The 18,143-nt window shown below is 43.4% G+C and overlaps 1 protein-coding gene across 5 annotated transcripts in view; it reads right to left on the minus strand.

Annotated features, from left to right (window-relative positions):
- The window catches only part of PIAS2 (protein inhibitor of activated STAT 2), a 940,364-nt gene that overhangs the window by 224,070 nt on the left and 698,151 nt on the right, over window positions 1–18,143 (minus strand). For all 5 annotated transcript variants that reach the window (XM_069626926.1, XM_069626927.1, XM_069626930.1 and 2 more), the window contains one exon: window positions 8,489–8,622. In XM_069626926.1, coding sequence (XP_069483027.1) covers window positions 8,489–8,622 — 134 coding nt within the window. The remainder of the gene's footprint in view (window positions 1–8,488; window positions 8,623–18,143) is intronic.

Here is an 18,143-nt window from a genome sequence, read left to right on the forward strand (position 1 = left end):
AGTCCAGTCAATAAGCAGACTCAAGTGAGATGCTTATGCCCAATGGCCAGAAAATAAATTGAATGTGACCGGCGAAGCAAGCAAAGTGTCTTTGGACCATTGCTATACTATGAGAATTCGACAAGATGAAGAAGAAACTGAATACAAGGACGATGCTATCGAATTACTCAGTGACCACTTCACACAATCTACACCCGCCAAAAAAGGGCCACCCAACTAACAATCGACATTGATGATTTCTCAAATTTGTGTTCCAATAACACAAGCTGAAATAACAGATACTAAATCCTCAACGCAAATGACCAAGGAACTATCCAAAGATCTCAACTTCAGTGTGTCCTGTTCGGCCGATATGTACACCACAGTTGAGTCACAAACAACATTCATGCTTGACGATAGTCTAATAAAGGAGTCCAAATACATTGTATTCGACAGCTGCCTGGTAGAGATTATAACGATGCTGAAATGTATCCATCCAGTGAAGGGGGAAGTATGCGGGAAGCCCTTGTTGAATGTGACTCGTGTATCACAAGGCACTAACCTGAAAATACAAGCCACCTGTGATCTGCTCCATGCAAAATGTTCATGGTCCGCTCAACCGATGCTGGGGAAAGTGCCAGCTGGAAATCTACTGTGTGCAGCAGCTTTATTTTTCAGTGGCTCTACTTTTAGTAAGTTGTCCAGTTTCTGTCAATTTGTGGGACTCCAGTTCCTTTCTAAAACGCAGTACTACAAATATCAATGTGAATATTTATTCCCTGCTATTAGTGAAGATTGGAAAATTGAACACATGTCAAATGGTTCAGGCTAGCTGGCAATGGACAGTGCGACAGCCCCGGATTTTCAGCAAAGTACTGCACATACCACTTTTAGGACATGGAAACTAAAATAATTGTGAGTTGTGTGGTCGTGCAGATTTCCGAATGTAAATCCTCAGTGGCCATGGAGAAACATGGTTTTATCAAATCCCTGGAAGATCTGAAATTGAGGGGAATGCAAATAGACCTCATAGCCGCCGACAGACATGTTTCAATAGCCAAGACCATGAGAGAGCAGTTTCCAAATATTCAACATCACTTTGATGTATGGCACGTTGCCAAATCAATCAAAACAATCTCAGCTGCTGGAAAAGAAAAAAAAAGGTTCTGAAAATATTTTACAGTGGTCCCAGTCTTTCAGTAACCATCTTTGGTGGAGCTCCAAAGCTTGTGGTGGCTCTGTGGAAATTCTACTTGAAAAATACTTGAAAAATTGCACTCACTAATGCATCACTGTTCCAACGTTCACTCGTGGACAGAAAACCTACATTTTCACCAATGTGCACATTGACCTTTGTCGGAGGAGCAGGAACGCGAGAACAAGTGGTTGGTTCTATCTTCACCTCCACACAAAGCTCTTGAGAAGATCGTGTTTGATAAAACTCTATTAGCCCTTTAAGTGCCATGGGTATTTCTCCCCAGTGCCAGGGCCTTTTTTGGTGATTTCGGTATGTGTCCATTCAATGGCTTGTAACATTTTTGCTACATGAGATGTCGGCCAAATTTGGCTCCTTTTTTTCCCCACATGTAGGCGGTCGTAACGCCATCCAGGAATCCTAGGTTGCTGTAGGGGGTTGAGAGAAAATAAGCAAAAAGGGCGAATGTTTTGGGTTTTTTAAAAAAATGGCAACAAAATGATGTACAAAGAAGCCTGTGGTTTTTTCCTTGTAAGAGCTAGGAACAAATGGTTTGCTGTGCCGAGTTCCCCAATTTCCTGGCTTTCAAGAACAGGTTGAGTGGAAACGGAAAAAAAATATTTTGATGTGGTTATCAACCGTTTTGTGAGAGGTAGGCGATTTCGGCCATTTTTGCCAATTGGACATGCATGGACGGAATGGTAGAAAAGGGTAGGAAAGCCGAATTGGAGGACGGAAAGGCATATATTTCTGAAAAGTAGACAAAATTCCAAATTTAGGAAGGGGTGATTTGCGTAGGTCAGGCAAACACTAGGTAGGGGAAAATGCCATAGATTGGGGGAAAAGTGGGAAAATGACCGAAAAAAAAGGTATGTGTTGGACATGATTGGCTTGGTACGGCAATGGCTTCTCTGCATTTTGAGAAAAGCAATGCTCCGCTAGATTCCCCCGACTCTTGCAGTAAGGAAAGCACACATTTTTTGTAGTGTTTTACAAAACAAGCAATACCACAAGCCAAACACTGAGCCATGGTACACAGGAGTTTTACGCTCACGGCCTGAACAGACGCATGTGTAAATCGGCAAAACCAATGTGGTGAGGAATGGCAAGCATACATTTTTTGAAAGAGCACAGGCAGACCTTTTCAAGGGTAGGTGACTTGTGCAGGTTACAAAAGTGTATGGTGCCTAAAGCAGCGACTAAATGTAGGGCACATTTGGGAAATGAAAGGGTTGTGTGACAAATGGCACCAGCAAATGGGTCAAAACGTTATGAAAACCACACAAATACAACACACTGTCTACCGCCCCGCGTTCCCGCAGGTGTCCCGATGAAAACGGTACCTCACATGTGTGGGTGCACCTACCTGGCCACCAAGAGGAAAGCCTAAAACACAAGTAACCCCAAGTCTGTTTTCAGACTGGAATTTGAGACACTCTGCCGACCGGCACAACATACAGATATGGGCCTCGGGTGTGCAAGCCACCAGGGAAAACAAGAAACCCCATGCATTTCCGAAAACAGGACACCTGTGGGAATTCGCAGAGGTATGATTTACCCAAATCGCCCCAGAATGTATTACCCAGACACCCCGCAAAATCCGAAATGTGGGAAAAAAACGCATTTTCCGCACATTTCGCTCGGCTTACCCATCGAAATACGCCCGCAACAACACATGGCCTACTGTCCCGCGTTCCCACAGGTGTCCCGATGAAAACAGTACCTCACATGTGTGGGTGCACTTACCGGGGGTGCAAAAGGAAAAGGATAACCCACTGGGAACCCCAAACCTTTCGCCACTGCCCATTTTGTTCATGTGGGCAACCTACAGATTTGGGCCTAGGGTGTCGAAGCCAGCAAGGGAAACAGGGAACCCCATGCATTTCCCAAAAGAGGACACCCGTGGGAATCCACAGTGCACACTGTGCTCCAGTTTTTATTAGCCACAATCCCCAACAAAGTGTGATATTTGGTGGGGAAAAAACACAATATTCACTTTGTCTGGGGTTCTGGGTAATAAATTCTGGGCCGCTTCGCGCAAGTCAGACCTCAGTGCATCCGCACGGGTGTCCTCTTTTGGGAAATGCATGGGGTTCCCCGTTTTCCTTGCTGGCTTCGACACCCTAGGCCCAAATCCTTAGGTTGCCCACATAAACAAATTGTACTGTGGCGAAAGGCTTGGGGTTACCAGCGGGTTACCCTTTTCCTTTTGCGCCCCCGGTAGGTGCTCTCACACATGTGAGGTACCTTTTTCGTCGGGACACCTGTGGGAACGCGAGAAGGTACGATATCTGTTGTTGGCGACGTGTTTCGATGAGTGGACACAGGGAAATGTCTCTGAAATTGGCTGGAAATGCAGACAATTCTCAGACATTTCGCTCTGTCCACCCACCGAAACACGCCGCCGACAACATGTGGCCTACCTTCCCGCGTCCCCACACGTGTCTCGGTGCTCTGCCTCCAGTTCATGGCTCCACCATCCGCACTTGCTGGCTTCCAAGTCCATTGTGGATCCCGCCTGGTGGTTCAACCTCTCTCTGTGTTCCTGTGGCTGTGTCCTACTGTCCGGTTCCTGACACCGTCAACCAGACTTGCCTTCTTCCTCTGGTGCGGTTCCAGCACAGCACAACATTTGATGCAGCCTTCCTCCTTCTGTCTTGAGCTGACTGATTCCATGGACTCCTCCACAGCAGCTCAGCAGTCCCTCGATCGAACTTGAGCGGACGCAGCTTCCCAAGGTAGCTCTCACTGTGTTCATTCAGGTTCCCCATTTTAAATCTCCCGGCACCTGTCAAGCGCTCGTAACTACCAAAGCATGTTCTGTAGGTCTGGGCATCTTGGATCTGCATTACTCCCTTCAGCCTTGTCTCAGTATTCTTATGCATATGTAAATGTTAGGCTCTCTTAGGTTTTCTTTCTAAATGATGCTGGAAGAGGTTGTTAGCAGGCTTTGTGGGCAGTGGGAGGGAACTTATACAATAAGACATAGATGCTGGAGACACAGAAGAAACATCCCTAAAAGGGAAAGTGGGTATGTGCCTTCATCCGATGATGCCATGTTAAGCCCCGGAGGATCACTTTCCTCCATGTGGTCCTCCCTCATATAGCCGCCCCCAGGGTCAGGATCAGGTAGAGTCTGCCGTCACCCTGGCCACATTCGGAGAGACTACCAAAGGAAAAGGAGGGATGATACCAGCAGATTATTCACAGTTGGTTTCTGCCAAAATCTGAGTAAAAGCAGAGAGTTGACTGATTTAATGCAGGATCCTCAGATTCTTCAGGTAGGTTACCAGTAAGTAGCTTTATTCAGTTACAATAAGTTACATCAGATGACGCACAGGAAAACCGCTGGCACCCATCACCCAGGCAAGCTCTCTCCAACTGCCAGAATGTGGAACCTTTACACAGAACATTCTCTCACTCATACCACAACATTCTCTCTTACATCACCAGCCTCTTGCATCCATCCCAAGCATTATACAACACATCTCCCTTCCTTCCAGATCTCACCAAATCTCAGCCAAGCACTTCACAAACATCTCCTTTCCTCACATAGACCAAACCATCCATCACACAACAGGTATCCACACATCACTCACTCGCATGCAAACAGGCCCCAGCCACACGCTGACGACACAGCGATCTCGTGAATATATATGGTGCAAAACAGGCCTCTCTGCAGAAACCAAAGACATGGCGCCATTTGTCCTTACTCCATGCAGAGACAGAAAGTACCTCCCACCAACAAACACTCCTTCAAGAATATCACGTGGTGCTAAACACCAGCACACACACACTACAATTCACCACAGCACCCTTTTAACGAGAGGTGTAACTCTAGACATAGCAGAGGGCGTACCCCCTTTTCTACTAGTGTGGGGCCTTACAACCATACGACACTGATATGTCTGGTGCACACACACGCTCCCAAACATGCCAGGACTAGAACACATCTGAGCACTTCTTCCACAGATTTCAACATTCAATATTCTCCACACAAAATGTTAAATATTCTCACTAAACAGATACAACAATTTAACATGTTTTAAAACCTATTTGGCCAAGAGTCCCTAGTTGACTTGCACCTTTAACCTGTAAATCCTTAAAAAGGTTCATTATAGCTCATATTCCCAGGTTTTCCTCACATGACACTTAAGGCTCTGCATGTTTTAGCTTCAGAGTCCATTATTACCTTCAGAGCAATGAAGCATTATCATAGCATAAAAGTCCATAGCTGGCTCGCAGCTTTAACCTGAAATTGCTAGTAAAGTTAGAACCTCCTGCAATGTATTACCACCATAGCAAACCAAACAAGATTGAACCTCCTGCAATGTATTACCAACATAGCAAACCAAACAACATTGAACCTCCTGCAATGTTAAGACGATACACTACATTTCCTCATAGCGCCAATTACTCTGATACTCCTGCAGCAATAATACAGCATACTTCGTAGTAATAACTATTACTCACTTGCTTCACCTACACTTCTCCATTCAATGGTAACATGTACATCATAGTTAGTTACAAAGTGCACCATGTACAGCACATTACTTCTTGCTCTTTTATCATACGATATTCTGCACTTGCTTGCTTAAACATTAACAAGCGCTTCTTTTGAAATTCCTCATCAGCTCAATCTCGATATGCCAGATTTAGATTGAGCTGCTTTCATAATGTGCATTCAGCCATTAAAACAATGTTCTTCCTTTCTGTGCTACAGCTTTAGTACTCCCATAAACCCAGACGAGTTCCTCCCGCATCAATGTCACCACAGTACCTCGGATTGCCTGGTTCCCGTTTTGATGTCACCACAAGACCATCCTCGGGCCATCTCTGGCATACTTATCACCTTTAATGCACTTCTCCCTTCCGGCACGGCATCACAATTTTTTTTTTCACTGCACAACGCCACCGTTAGCGTTGTTTCCATGTGAGTTCGTAGAGCCGATATACTCCGATAACTCAGTCATCTTTCTGGTCCATGTCATCTGACACTTCACTTCATTTCCCTGACTTCTTGTATTGCATTCAGCCTGTAAAGTTCTGCCAGTAGCACCTTGATCCACAGCACCACTTCTCCTCATGTAATTATGCATATGCTCTCTCCTCTCCCTTGTGCTGGACAAATTCTGATTCTCTTTCTTTTGTCAGTCTCCTTGCCCACCTTGCCCTGGATTCAGCACATCTCCCTTGGTCGCTCCTTCCCTCTATCTCCTTTTCTTTGACTTCTTTTAGCCCTGGGTGATAATTATTACGTTTGCCCAGGCACTTCGTACGAAATATGCTTCTCGTTGCTGCCTTGCTCTGGATCTTCAACAGGGTAATTCATAGGGTAACTCACCACCCCTCACTTCGTCCTGGGGTCTTCTCACAGGATAATACAGCACCCAGCACTCCTACTTCCTTGCCCCGGATCATTTAATGGGGCACAGCTTCAGCCTGGGCCTTCTGCTGGGGCCGCACCCTCTTCACTCTGTCAGCTTAATCCTCTTTCACATTGGTTTGTTTCCAGGCTTCTTACAGAGACCAGATTGTTGCCATTGATGTAATGCAGGATCCTCAGGCAGGTTACCAGTAAGTAGCTATATTCAGTTACAATAAGTAACATAAGATGATACATAGCAAAACCACTGGCAACCATCACACAGGCAAGCTCTCTCTAACTGCCTGAGTGTGGAAACTTTACACAGAACATTTTCTCACTCATATCACAACATTCACTCTTGCATCACCAGCCTCATGCATCCATCCCAAGAACTATATAACTTTTACATACCTGTACCAACCCTCCATCTAACCATATGGTTAAAAGGGTATAAAGTCTTAAGCCTACCTCTCCCTTACCTGGTCACAATAAGTGCTGTTCTGACACAATGACCTCTTCCCCACCCCCTGGCTTCTCCTAAGGTGTTGGGATTGGGAAAGGACACATAAGGGAAAAACATTGCTTCCTCTGTTCTTAGATTTTTTAAACACCTATATGTTGGCTTTGTCAACAATTGTTCTGCTCTTCTTAAAGACTCCTATCTCTCGACAAAGGACTAACTTTGGGACGTGTTACTGACTCTTCGGGCGCCAGGTCCCATGTTCTTTAGTAGGCAAGGACCCTTAAGTGCTAAGATCTTATGATATAAGGAAAGTGTACTCATGTTTTAACAGTTTTGTTATCACTTATTTGTTTCCAACTGGTTTCACAATACTTTGCTCTTACTTGAATCCGATTTAAATGTATAAAAAGTAAAGTGTTGGCCCATGGTGAATGTATATATGCTCATAGTGTGCATTTAGTAATTTTATTTACCTTTTAATTTCACTGCAAAGAGTTTGCTCCAAGGCCTAATAAACATAACTGTATTTACTTTCCTAGGTTTAAGCCTTACTGCTCAGTCACACTACTGCGATTGAGCAGTAAGGTTTGTCTAGATATTAGTGCCTTTTCCTGTCAAACAGAATAGGGTGGTCTCTCCGAAACCACCCTCAGGGTTGATTCTGAAAATCCTAACGCCGACCATCTCCTTCGGTTCGTTCTCAACCCCAGATGTAATCACCTCCTCTTTCTCTTTCACAGTTCCCACCGCGTCATTCTTCTCACTCTTGCCCTTTAATGCTATCAACTCCTTTTTGACCTGCTTAGCTCTTACCACCTGCTGTTGGCCCAGATGTTGCCACCTCTCCAGCCTCTAGTTTTTCCACCGCTCTCCAGTCTTCAGCCTTTTCGAAACACAAGGCTCCTGCTCTCACAACCTACACTGAGCAACTGGGTACTTTTAAATCTTCTTCATCCAGGACACCGCTTGGGAGGGATTCCCAGTGAGGGTCTGTGACTGGTTACGGAGTTAAGGTTTATTTGGCTGTTCTCTTTGAGGCCACCTGGGACTTATTTGGGCTACACAGGTAGGGCTGTCTTTACAGATTTGTAGATGTGAGTACTTGTAGAGTCCAGTTTAAAAATTGGAAATCCCTTAAGTAAGCTGCCTGAACAGTTTGCTTCAGATATTCCCTCGTGTATGTTCGAGGAAAGTGCAACACTCTATGCCCGGCAGGTGAATATTGCCAAGGAACATTGTTTTCTTAGATTTGTGTACCATGCTGAATCTTTTCTTTTAGATATTTGCCCTGAGGCTGTCTGCCATTTATTGTGTTTTTGAAAGCAAGAACATATTTGCAAATAATATTTTCCAGACATAAAAAGCAATGCAGAAAGAAATTGGCAGAATCAAGTAAAACAACACATACTGAACGTATTGAATGAAAGAACTTCAGCTGTTAACATTACATCACAATTGTTATCCTAAGCCAATTTGAACCTACTTTCTACTTTTGTGCACTGTGCGCTTGATACATTCAGCGTTTCCTTCTTCTGACGCATAGGAAACCAGGATCCATCCTCCTGGAATTTTATCTCCTCAGCATCTGAGCATTGATTAAGTATTTCCATAAAAAGCCTGTAAAATACATAATTTTGCTTAATTGTCCAGTCAGCAAAAAGGGTATTTAACGGAAAAGGTTAACATGACGGAATCAAGTCTAAAACCGTAAAATCTACTCACCATAGTGACCACTGTATCACTAGTCCATATAACCTTTTCTTCCATTCTGTTGGGAACCCTACCCAGCAAGGATAGGTCACGAGCCAAAATTCCAGAGCAAGCAATTGTTTTCAATGGAGAGCACTGCACACCCAACTGTATCCCTGATTTCTCCTCCCTCCATACCGATCTAGCAGTCATTTTCCACCCAAATACCCAGAGATCAGCTGGCAGGCAGGATTTAGTGGGGCCACTGGGATGGTGTATGAAGGAAAGGGGACCAGCAGTACCGTAGTTATTGTACTGGGTAACTGAAATACTCTGTAGGTCTTATCCCATACCTCCATTTTGTGAGATTACCAAAACATTTTTACTTGTATGATTGGTTTGAAATCTAAATGAACCAAAAATGTTACAGAGTGCTAATTGTCTAAACGGACCATCGCTCAGAGAACTGGCATCCATAGAGTAGGGTTTATGGAAGTAGGATGTTGATGAACAGGTAGATAACTTTCTGATCAGTGGTGGAAGCAGCATTTGGTGCCCGGTTATGGCGTGGGATGGCTCCTGAATGTGGCACCATATTGTAAATTATTAAAGATCAGTGGAAGCTGGGATATATTTTCAGTGAAGAGGAAATAACCTCCCCCCCAAATCAGGAAGACCAAACAAGTATAGCGAGGGAGTCCTTAGTAGTGTAGGAGTGCTCGTGGAGGGTCCATGGGGGAAGCTACCCACAGAACTTTGTTTAAAATAATCGGTTGAAAGTGTTCAATTTTACAGATATCTGAAAGATTCAGTTCTGTTCATGCAAATTTCAATGTAATTTTTTAGCCTTCCTTTGCAACCAGCAATGTATATCTGTAACAGCGGCACAATGCCCTAGGGCTGATGTGCGCTTTAACCCTTTAAATGCCAGCGACGAGCCAGCTCGTCGGTAAAAACCGCTCCAGGTTGCCACCGACGAGCCGGCTCGTCGGTGGCACTTAAGGGGTTAATGAGGGGGGGGGAAATGTTGGCGGGTTTGGGCGGTGAATACCGCGATTTTAAAAAAAAACCATTGGCACTGGGGGGGAACCTCAATGGCACTTAAGAGGTTAATAATATGATTAAATAAATAAATGTGTCAGGGACCTTCAACTGGTCAGACAAATTGAATCTCTAGTGGCCCCTTTGGTAAAAAGTAAGGATGGATTCACAACACAACTTTTTTATTTGGTGAAAAACGGTACTGGGCTCCCCAGAAGAAAGTATCAATAGTTTGTTCATTCTGTGAGACAAAGTCAGGGTAACCAGGTAGGCCTCTAACTTTGGGCTCCAAGTAACCAGATGAATTTCAGCAGCTTGTACAGCTTGTAAAAACCCTGAATCAAGTTCTATGGCATGATGTGAGACATTCCGCCTGTGTCAAATGCTACATCCCAAATGCCGGATCCAAACGTCACACTTTATAGAACAAAGACTTTTCCTCATTGCATGTCCTCCCATAATCCCACTTAATTCCCTTTGTTTGTCTTTGTCTGGAAGTTCTACCGGCCCTGAACTTTGCATACTACTCGCGTACCCATGCAGCCACGACGAAACCCCTTGATCTCTCCCTCTGATCAGCAAATTCTGTCCCTTACCATCTCCTGCACACGTCTTTCATTTTAATGTTTTGTAATTGCTCCCATACTGTGGCCCACACCCTCCAGTAGACTCTTCTCCCTCTTTACCCGTCATTGTCCTATGTAGAATACCTTGAAACAGCGTCATCACAAAACCCCAGCCTAAAGTCTTCTCCCATGTGGCCAGCGGAACGCAGGTGCTACCTGATCCTAACTCTGGGGTTGGTATCATGAGGAAGAATCACATAGGAGGAGACGGTTGTCAAGGAGAAGTGGCGACTCTGTTAGCTGAGACACGGTACTCCTCCTCTTCAGAGGATGAGATTCCCCTAATGCCTAAATATCTAATGGCATGCTGTCATTGTATGGTTTCCTCTCCCAGAATTACCCAACCATGAAAATGTTTTTGACAAGCATGAAAATGGTACACTAGGGGGATCAGGAAGTGAATATTACAAACTTCTAGATGTTATGATTAGGCGTTATATCAAGGTCCTAAACTCCAAGGAGAAACACCAACTTCTTTAAAAATCTTCCCTGAGTCTGAACACTCTACCCAATCTGATTCGGCTGACTAATAAACAAACAAGAACATCATGGACTCCAAGTCCAAAAATGCTCATGTTAATGAGACGAGGAAGAGGGGCTCAGAGGCAATGAAGTGTTATAGGCGGTCTAGTTGTTTAATTGGAAAACACCTAAGTGGGACCTTTAGAATCTTAAAGGACTTTCAGGTGGTGTCCAGGTAAAGGATTTATTACAAAAGGTTCAAATGCAAAAACTGAGAGTCAATAGGATGGAAAACCAAAAGGTTCACATTTTTTTTAAATTATATTTCTTTTGGGTGGTTTCCGTGTAGGTAAAAAAGTGGTTTTTACCACAAAAACGGGGGTGGGGAGGACCCCCCCTCCCCAAATTATTATTTTTTTTAAAAATATATATTTTTTCGAACCATTTGTTTTCGGTCCTTATGATTCGAACCAATTGTAATTCGAACCTTTTGATTCGAACCTTTGACCTATAAACCTTTCAGGTGTAGCAGCAACAGCAGGGAAAAGTTGAAGCTGTTGTCGGCATTGTAGCGGCAGCAGGATGCTGTGTAGGAGATGTGGCAGAGGCCAGGAAAACGGAGCCATGCAGAGGACACACATCAGGAAGTAGTGCTGAAGCAAGCCACACTGTGTGGGAAAGAAGCTCTTGACATGCTGTGAAATACACCAGCATTTAATTTGCACCAGAAAGTGTGCAGAGCTGTGAAGGCTCCATTGAAGGTCAGTGCTCATGGCAGCAAACCAACAGGAGCTGTCAAAAACAGAAGAGGGTTTGAAGAAACCAGCAGCAACAACAGCGAGTCACCAAGGTATACCAGTGAGTTGGCCTGAAGCAGGTGACCCTGGGGCGCTCCGAAGGAGACCGCTTGGTGGGAATAGGCCGAACTATTGAATTAAGGTAAACTGAGCGCAACTCTCCAATTGAGGGATTCCAAATAGGGGAACATTGTAAACTGCATTGTCAAAGCCAGAGAAGACTGATATGTAGAGAAATTGGGCACACATCCCCTAACCAGGCATACCAATTAGAAGGCTATTGTAACCCTCATTGTCAAGTCAGCAGAAGAATGATGCAAAGTCAAATTGGGTACAGCTCTCCCAGCAAGAGATGTCAAGTGGGTGGAAGACAATTGTAACCATCATTGCCAGCAGCCAAGAGGTTACATAGCCACAGAATCAGGGCTGCAGGAGTGAAGCCCACCTTGTATGAGACCAAGAGGGAGTGAACTGTAACCTGCTTTGCCTAAAGTCAAAAGACAAGCAGGAGAACCTTTATCCTTTTGTGGAATATCAATTAGGGAAAAATTATAAAACATTCTGTTAAGAGTAAAAAGACTATCAAGAGAAACAGTTGTTGGTTCAAATCTCCCCATTTATGGTTCAAGTGTGGGGAGTTTGGAACAGGCATTAACAAAAAGTACACATTGTAGTAGTAGGAATTCCTGGCAGGCGAGTAAACCAGGAAAGGAACCAATTGTAGTCACTCCTGGCAGGAGAGTATACCAAGAAGTAGAAGCTGAGTTAAAGTACTGTGGTTGTGGTAAAAGGTTGTGGTGGAAATGACCCATCACCTTGTCTTGATACACTGTTGCATTTCAGAAAGTGATTGTTGAACCATCCTGACAAAAGTGTTTCTTTTGAAGAAGTATGACGTACTAACAAGTGCTTAGCCTTTTGAGAAAAGAACGCTTGCATTTGATTTGTCAATTTATGTTTGGAGGAGAAGACTTTGTTTTACCAAGCAGGAGGTATTTGGAACAAAAAGATTTTTGTTTTTCTAAACAGGAAGTTGTTGAAACATTGAAAATTGCCTTGATTTGTGAACAAGCCTTTGGAAGAGAGATAATCATGGGATATTTGTTATTGCACAAAACTTTAACACTAAAAATATTTCCAAATATTCCTGAATTTTACAGGGAAAGGGAGCCCAACCATGGTCACAAGGATTACTGGTCACAACTTTTGAGTTCGAATTGATATGTTATTTTGTACGATTAAAGACCGCCAAACAAACGGTGTATAATTTTGTTGTGTATGCTAGTGTGAGGGCCAAATACATTTTGGATACTAGGTCATTTTCCTTTAGCCTTAGTTAGCCAGGCAGGAACATCCTTGTTAGGTTAGGGAAAGATAGGCATTTGTCTCACCAGTTTTCATTTCATAAAAATGGCAACTTGTGAGAAAACTATACCTGGGTGTCCGTCTCACGTTTCTGACCCTTCAGAGCCCAGCCATCTTGAGAAAGCAGGGGAGCTCCCACCTCTTTGACTCTACTCTAATCTGTTTAGCCCACACCTACAGCAGCAGGATCCATGATCAGAGACGCTGTATATAAGCATCTTGTTCCACTTGCAACGCTTCTCGCGGTACAGTGCAGGGGACCTACCACTCGCTCTACTTCTCCCCATCAGAACCGGTCATTGCCCGTGCATCGCATTGTGAGATGCTGTGGTAGAAACATGCCTATAATTTTAAAGGTGGGAATTCATCCTTGTGAAGCAGGAAATGGTTGCATGGAAATAATATTCTATGTACATTCCAAACAGGATTTTGAAAGGGATCCGCCGCAACACAATATTCGGGCCCTGAACTAATTGATCAGAGGGGCATTAGAAAAAGGAAATCTACTGGTAAACATATTATTTTGTGGACTTCCAGGCCACATTTGATTCAGTAAAGAGAGGAGCCTGTTGTGGGCTAAATTAAGAGGAACCTGTTAGATTTCATCATTCAGCTGCATGAGAATACTAGCGGAGTTAGATTGAGCAGTAAGGGGTCCAGTACAAATTATATAAAAACCCTCAAAGGCCTTAAGCAGGGATGTCTGCTGGCTCCTGCTCTTTTCGATCTGTACCTGGCTGATTTTCCAGGATGATTGGAGGCAGTAAACTGCTCACCACCTAGAATTAATAAACAAATGGTAAAACAGCTCTCATATGCCGTTGATGTGGTGTTGATAGATTGGACATATATCACGCTTAAGAGGGTGACAAAGGAACTGTGTGTTTATGCCAGGGAAATGGATTAGAGTTACATTTAGAAAAAAATAAATGCATGTCTTTTGGCACACATAGAGGTATGTGAAGAAATATGAACCTGGACATAGGAGGTATTGAAAGGTTATCTACATATAAATATCTGAGTTATTTGTTATTTAATTGAAGAAACAGGCATTAAGAATAAAGCACGTACATTGGAAAAACAGTTGCATGCAAAGGTGCTTATGAAAAGGTGCTTCTGAAAATTACAAAAACCTTTGCAGAGCGAACTGGTGGCTATGCCCTAAAAGGAGTAATTATAGTATACAAGCAAGCTGTGGTGCTCGCCGTGCTTTATGGTATGGAAGTGAGTGATTTAAACAAATTAAAGTGGTTGGACATATTGGACGCCAAATTATTGTGTTGTACTTTGGGCCTTGTGCAAAGCGTGCTGATCGAGGCGATAAGAACCAAGCTAATGTCATTGGTAGTAATGCTAAAGCAAAGGCGAAGAATACTGTACATTAAGGTGTTTAACAATTTCAGTTGCCCACTATTAAAAATTTACTGGTCGGAATATGCATTACTCACAGTTCCACTCGCTGAAATACTTTGAATGGTTTAATCTGGAGGATTTTGAGGAGATTAGCTGGATACCGGATTGGACACTAGATTTTCATAATTTACAAGCACAGTTTGTATATAAACTTGCCCTGTAAAACGAGATTAGAAATTACACATTTAAATATATTTAAATCAAATGTAGTTTACTCCAGGAATATATATGTGCATTTAAAAAGCTGCAGCAATATTTTACGATGAATCCATCTGCTAAACTCAGAAGATTTAAACTACTAATTAAACTAAATCTGTTGCCAACTTTATCTGTTACGCAAGCCGGAATGGGAGTTCCAGGTCACAAGAGGATATGCAGACTGTGCAAAATAGAACATATGCTTGAAACAAATAGACATGTGTTAACTTGTTGCAGTAAATTAGGGAATATTACCAAGTACTATCTTGGGAAATTTGTCACTGACCTGGAATAAAAAGAGCTATGTCTGGGAGCGATGTTTGAATGGAAGATGGATCTTATTAAATATTGCCCTATTTAACATTTGGCAATTAGTGTTGCCAAAATTAAGTAAATTAAATACATCCCTGGCTATCTACCAATGAATCAATGTAGACATGGTTATGGCTAACGGACCTGTAGTAGAAAAAGATTTTTGAAATAGCATGATTCTGGTGGTAGTGATAATGAAACATAAGTTTGTTAACATGGTGGGGAGTAGCTGACGTAACACTTTTGAACGAATAATTAGGAAATGATACAACTATCCTGAATAATCAGAAGAGGGTTTAAAAGGAATTTGGAGTCGGGAAATGCAATACATTTGATAAACAGGTAGAACACGACAGAAAGTAGCAATTGTTAAACTCTCAGGGTAACCCGTTTGTTAAACACTTAATATGATTTTAGTAAAAATTGTAAGGGAGGCATGGTATCACAAGTATGACACTGACACAAAAGGTACAATTTGTAAAACCTTTGTTCGATTTTTTGGCTTTGGAAAAACTCCTATTCTGCCCTATAGCTAGGATGGGAATAGTCTTGACCATCAAATAATAAATAAAACAGTCCTAGTTGAATCAGTCAAATTAAAATGGCCTATACTAACAAAACCTCATGCTTGCCCTATCTCTTGTACAAAAAGTGTGTAAAGGAGAATATGTATGCAAAGGAAAGTCAGGGTTCAAACAAAGAATAAATGTTGCTGAGTCAGCTCTCCTGCCCAGGTTAGACAGCACTAAATAAGGAGGTCCCCGTAGGCAGGATGACACACTCTGGCTCATGTTCCTGACACAAAAACAGTTCAAAACGTGGATCAAGGCCCACCTGACCTTCCATGTTAAAGTCTCTCTTTCCAGCTTTCAAAACACAGTTCAACAAAAAGTTCACATCGGTCTCCCTCTTTCAAAGCTAAAGTTCACAATAGGTCTCCCTCTGTTGGGCTCAGGCCTCTCAAAGCAAAGGTTCACACTAGGTCTCCCTGTGTCGGGCTCAGACCTCTCAAAACAAAAGTTCAAAAACACTTGCAGGGTTTCCCTTCTACATGCTTTATTCACATCCTTTAGGGGTTTCTCTTCGCCTAACGTATTACACTTCTAGTCTCCCTCAGTCGTGCTCGGACCGTTTCCTGATGTCGAAGACTTTAAAAAGTGCGTGGCTTTTACTTACAGACCTCCCTAGGACCACTTCGACTTGCCCTTTTAGCTCACACTCGTGTGCTACTTGCCCCAGTGCTTCTTGGTCTGGGTAGTTCAATGTCGTAAGCACCAAAGTTCAAAGTTCACCTTTATACTCTCCCCTTTGCTCAGGGTTATTTTTGTCCACTTTGCTTTTACAGTTCATTCACTTTATCGGTACAAACATTTCACCTTTCACAGAGACTTTCGAGTGGGCTACTTCCTTTCACCGGACCACTCCGTTACTCAGTATTGCTGGTTGCAAAGCTATCGTACTCCAAAGTTCATTCACAGGTCTGTCTTTCTTCGTGTCTCATCCACACATGTGCAGCCTTCAATTGTGCGATATAATGCTACAACTTCAATCTTCACGCACACTGGTCTTTCATGTCGCTTGCCAACTCACCGGCTGTGTGTGTTTCTTTCTTGTCTTTACAGTTTTACAATTCAGAAGTCAAGGTTAGAACCACAGGCTTGAACTCGCCTGCCCAAACCTGCCGTTCACCCGGGAGGGTCGCTGGTGTCCTTGAAACACAATGCAGCCTTCTTGTTTGGGGCTTGGCCTTCTCCATGTGTCTTTCGCAGCCTTTTGGAGGCAACAACCTCCGGTAGGGAACTCCTGGTGCTCTCTACCCTCTGCTCTCGTCCCTCGCTCCGTTGCTCTGCTCCAGTAGGTTCGCCTTCGCCCTGGAATTTCTGCTCTTGCTTGTGTTCCGCCTTGCTCATAGTGTGTGTCTATGTTCCGCCTTTTCTCTAGGTGAGGAGAACTAATTTGTATCAGATGTATGCACTGAGTCAAGTGCATGACTTTGTCTGACCCGATTAGTGGGAGATGTCCGATGGGTATGCAAGGGTTAGACTCATTGCTCTTAGTCGCCCTCTTCCTCAGCCCAGTGTTTGTGTGAAAAGAGGGGGGGTTGGGACATCAGAGAATCCTAAAAAATCAGATGGGTCAGGTGTATGGGAAAGGGGTGAATACCGCGTCTTACCATTGGTCGTCTCACCTCTACTCCCAAAGACCACTCACCCTGGTGATCCTTCCACACTGGTCCACCCCCATGGTCTGGATCCAAAGGCGATGGCCGTGCCCTGAGAGAGAGATCCCGGGGACTAGTAGGTGAGACACCCTTTAGTTTCTCATAGAAGGATGTTTACATTTTTTAATAATTGTTTTCATTTGTAGGATGTTATAGAAAATATTGTATTATAGTATCAATTATGGAAGTGTATTTTTGAAATGAGTATTTTTAATTATGAAGTGATGAAATTGATGTGAAAAGTTCTATGTTGAGCTAAACGACAAAATAAAAGTGTGGAAGGACACACAGATTCCACAACACATAGAACCAATTCTGCACACTCTCTCACAGTCTGCCACAACTTTAGTGCAAAACAAAAGACTTTGAATTGAGAGATGTGTGATGGTGTTTGGCATAGATCACACATTATTTATTATAAGGGACAACACATAATCATCCTCGTGGACTGATGTATGGTTGTCCCCAACGTGAATACTTTGTGCAATTTCACATTACTAGCCCTCTGTGATCACTCTCTGCCTATGGCTGGACTTCATTAAGTATGATAGGCTGAAAGGCCCAGTCGTGGCAATTTAAACCTTAGGTCTCGCATTTTGGTGTAATACGGGAAAACCTCAAGGTATATATTCCCGGCCATTCGTTTCCAGAGAGTTTGCGGTCTATATTGGGACAATAAAGCCTTGGAAACACTTAAAAACACACTCTGTAGTTTAGAACTTGAGTATGTGTTACGCTCACCTGATATCCCCGGGGGTGTCTGGAAGGCTCTGAGATCTGGAACCCTGGATGCGTAGTTGCCCAGTGCTGAATAATGAATCTTAGTTATTTGTTGGGTGAGCTATCCCATCCTGCAATTCTTGTGCAGGGGCGCTTGACGTTTGTTGGCGAGCTGCCCGGGTTGCTTCACTGGTGCAGTACGCCTTCCTTGGGCCCAGGCCTGCTGTGACCCCCGAATCTGCCGGTAGGCAGGTAGGTTTGTTAATTTTAAGTCTTTGTTCCGTTTATGGTGGG

Source organism: Ambystoma mexicanum, chromosome 6p (genome assembly GCF_040938575.1).
Source record: "Ambystoma mexicanum isolate Mex_15411 chromosome 6p, UKY_AmexF1_1, whole genome shotgun sequence".
NCBI lineage: Eukaryota > Metazoa > Chordata > Amphibia > Caudata > Ambystomatidae > Ambystoma > Ambystoma mexicanum.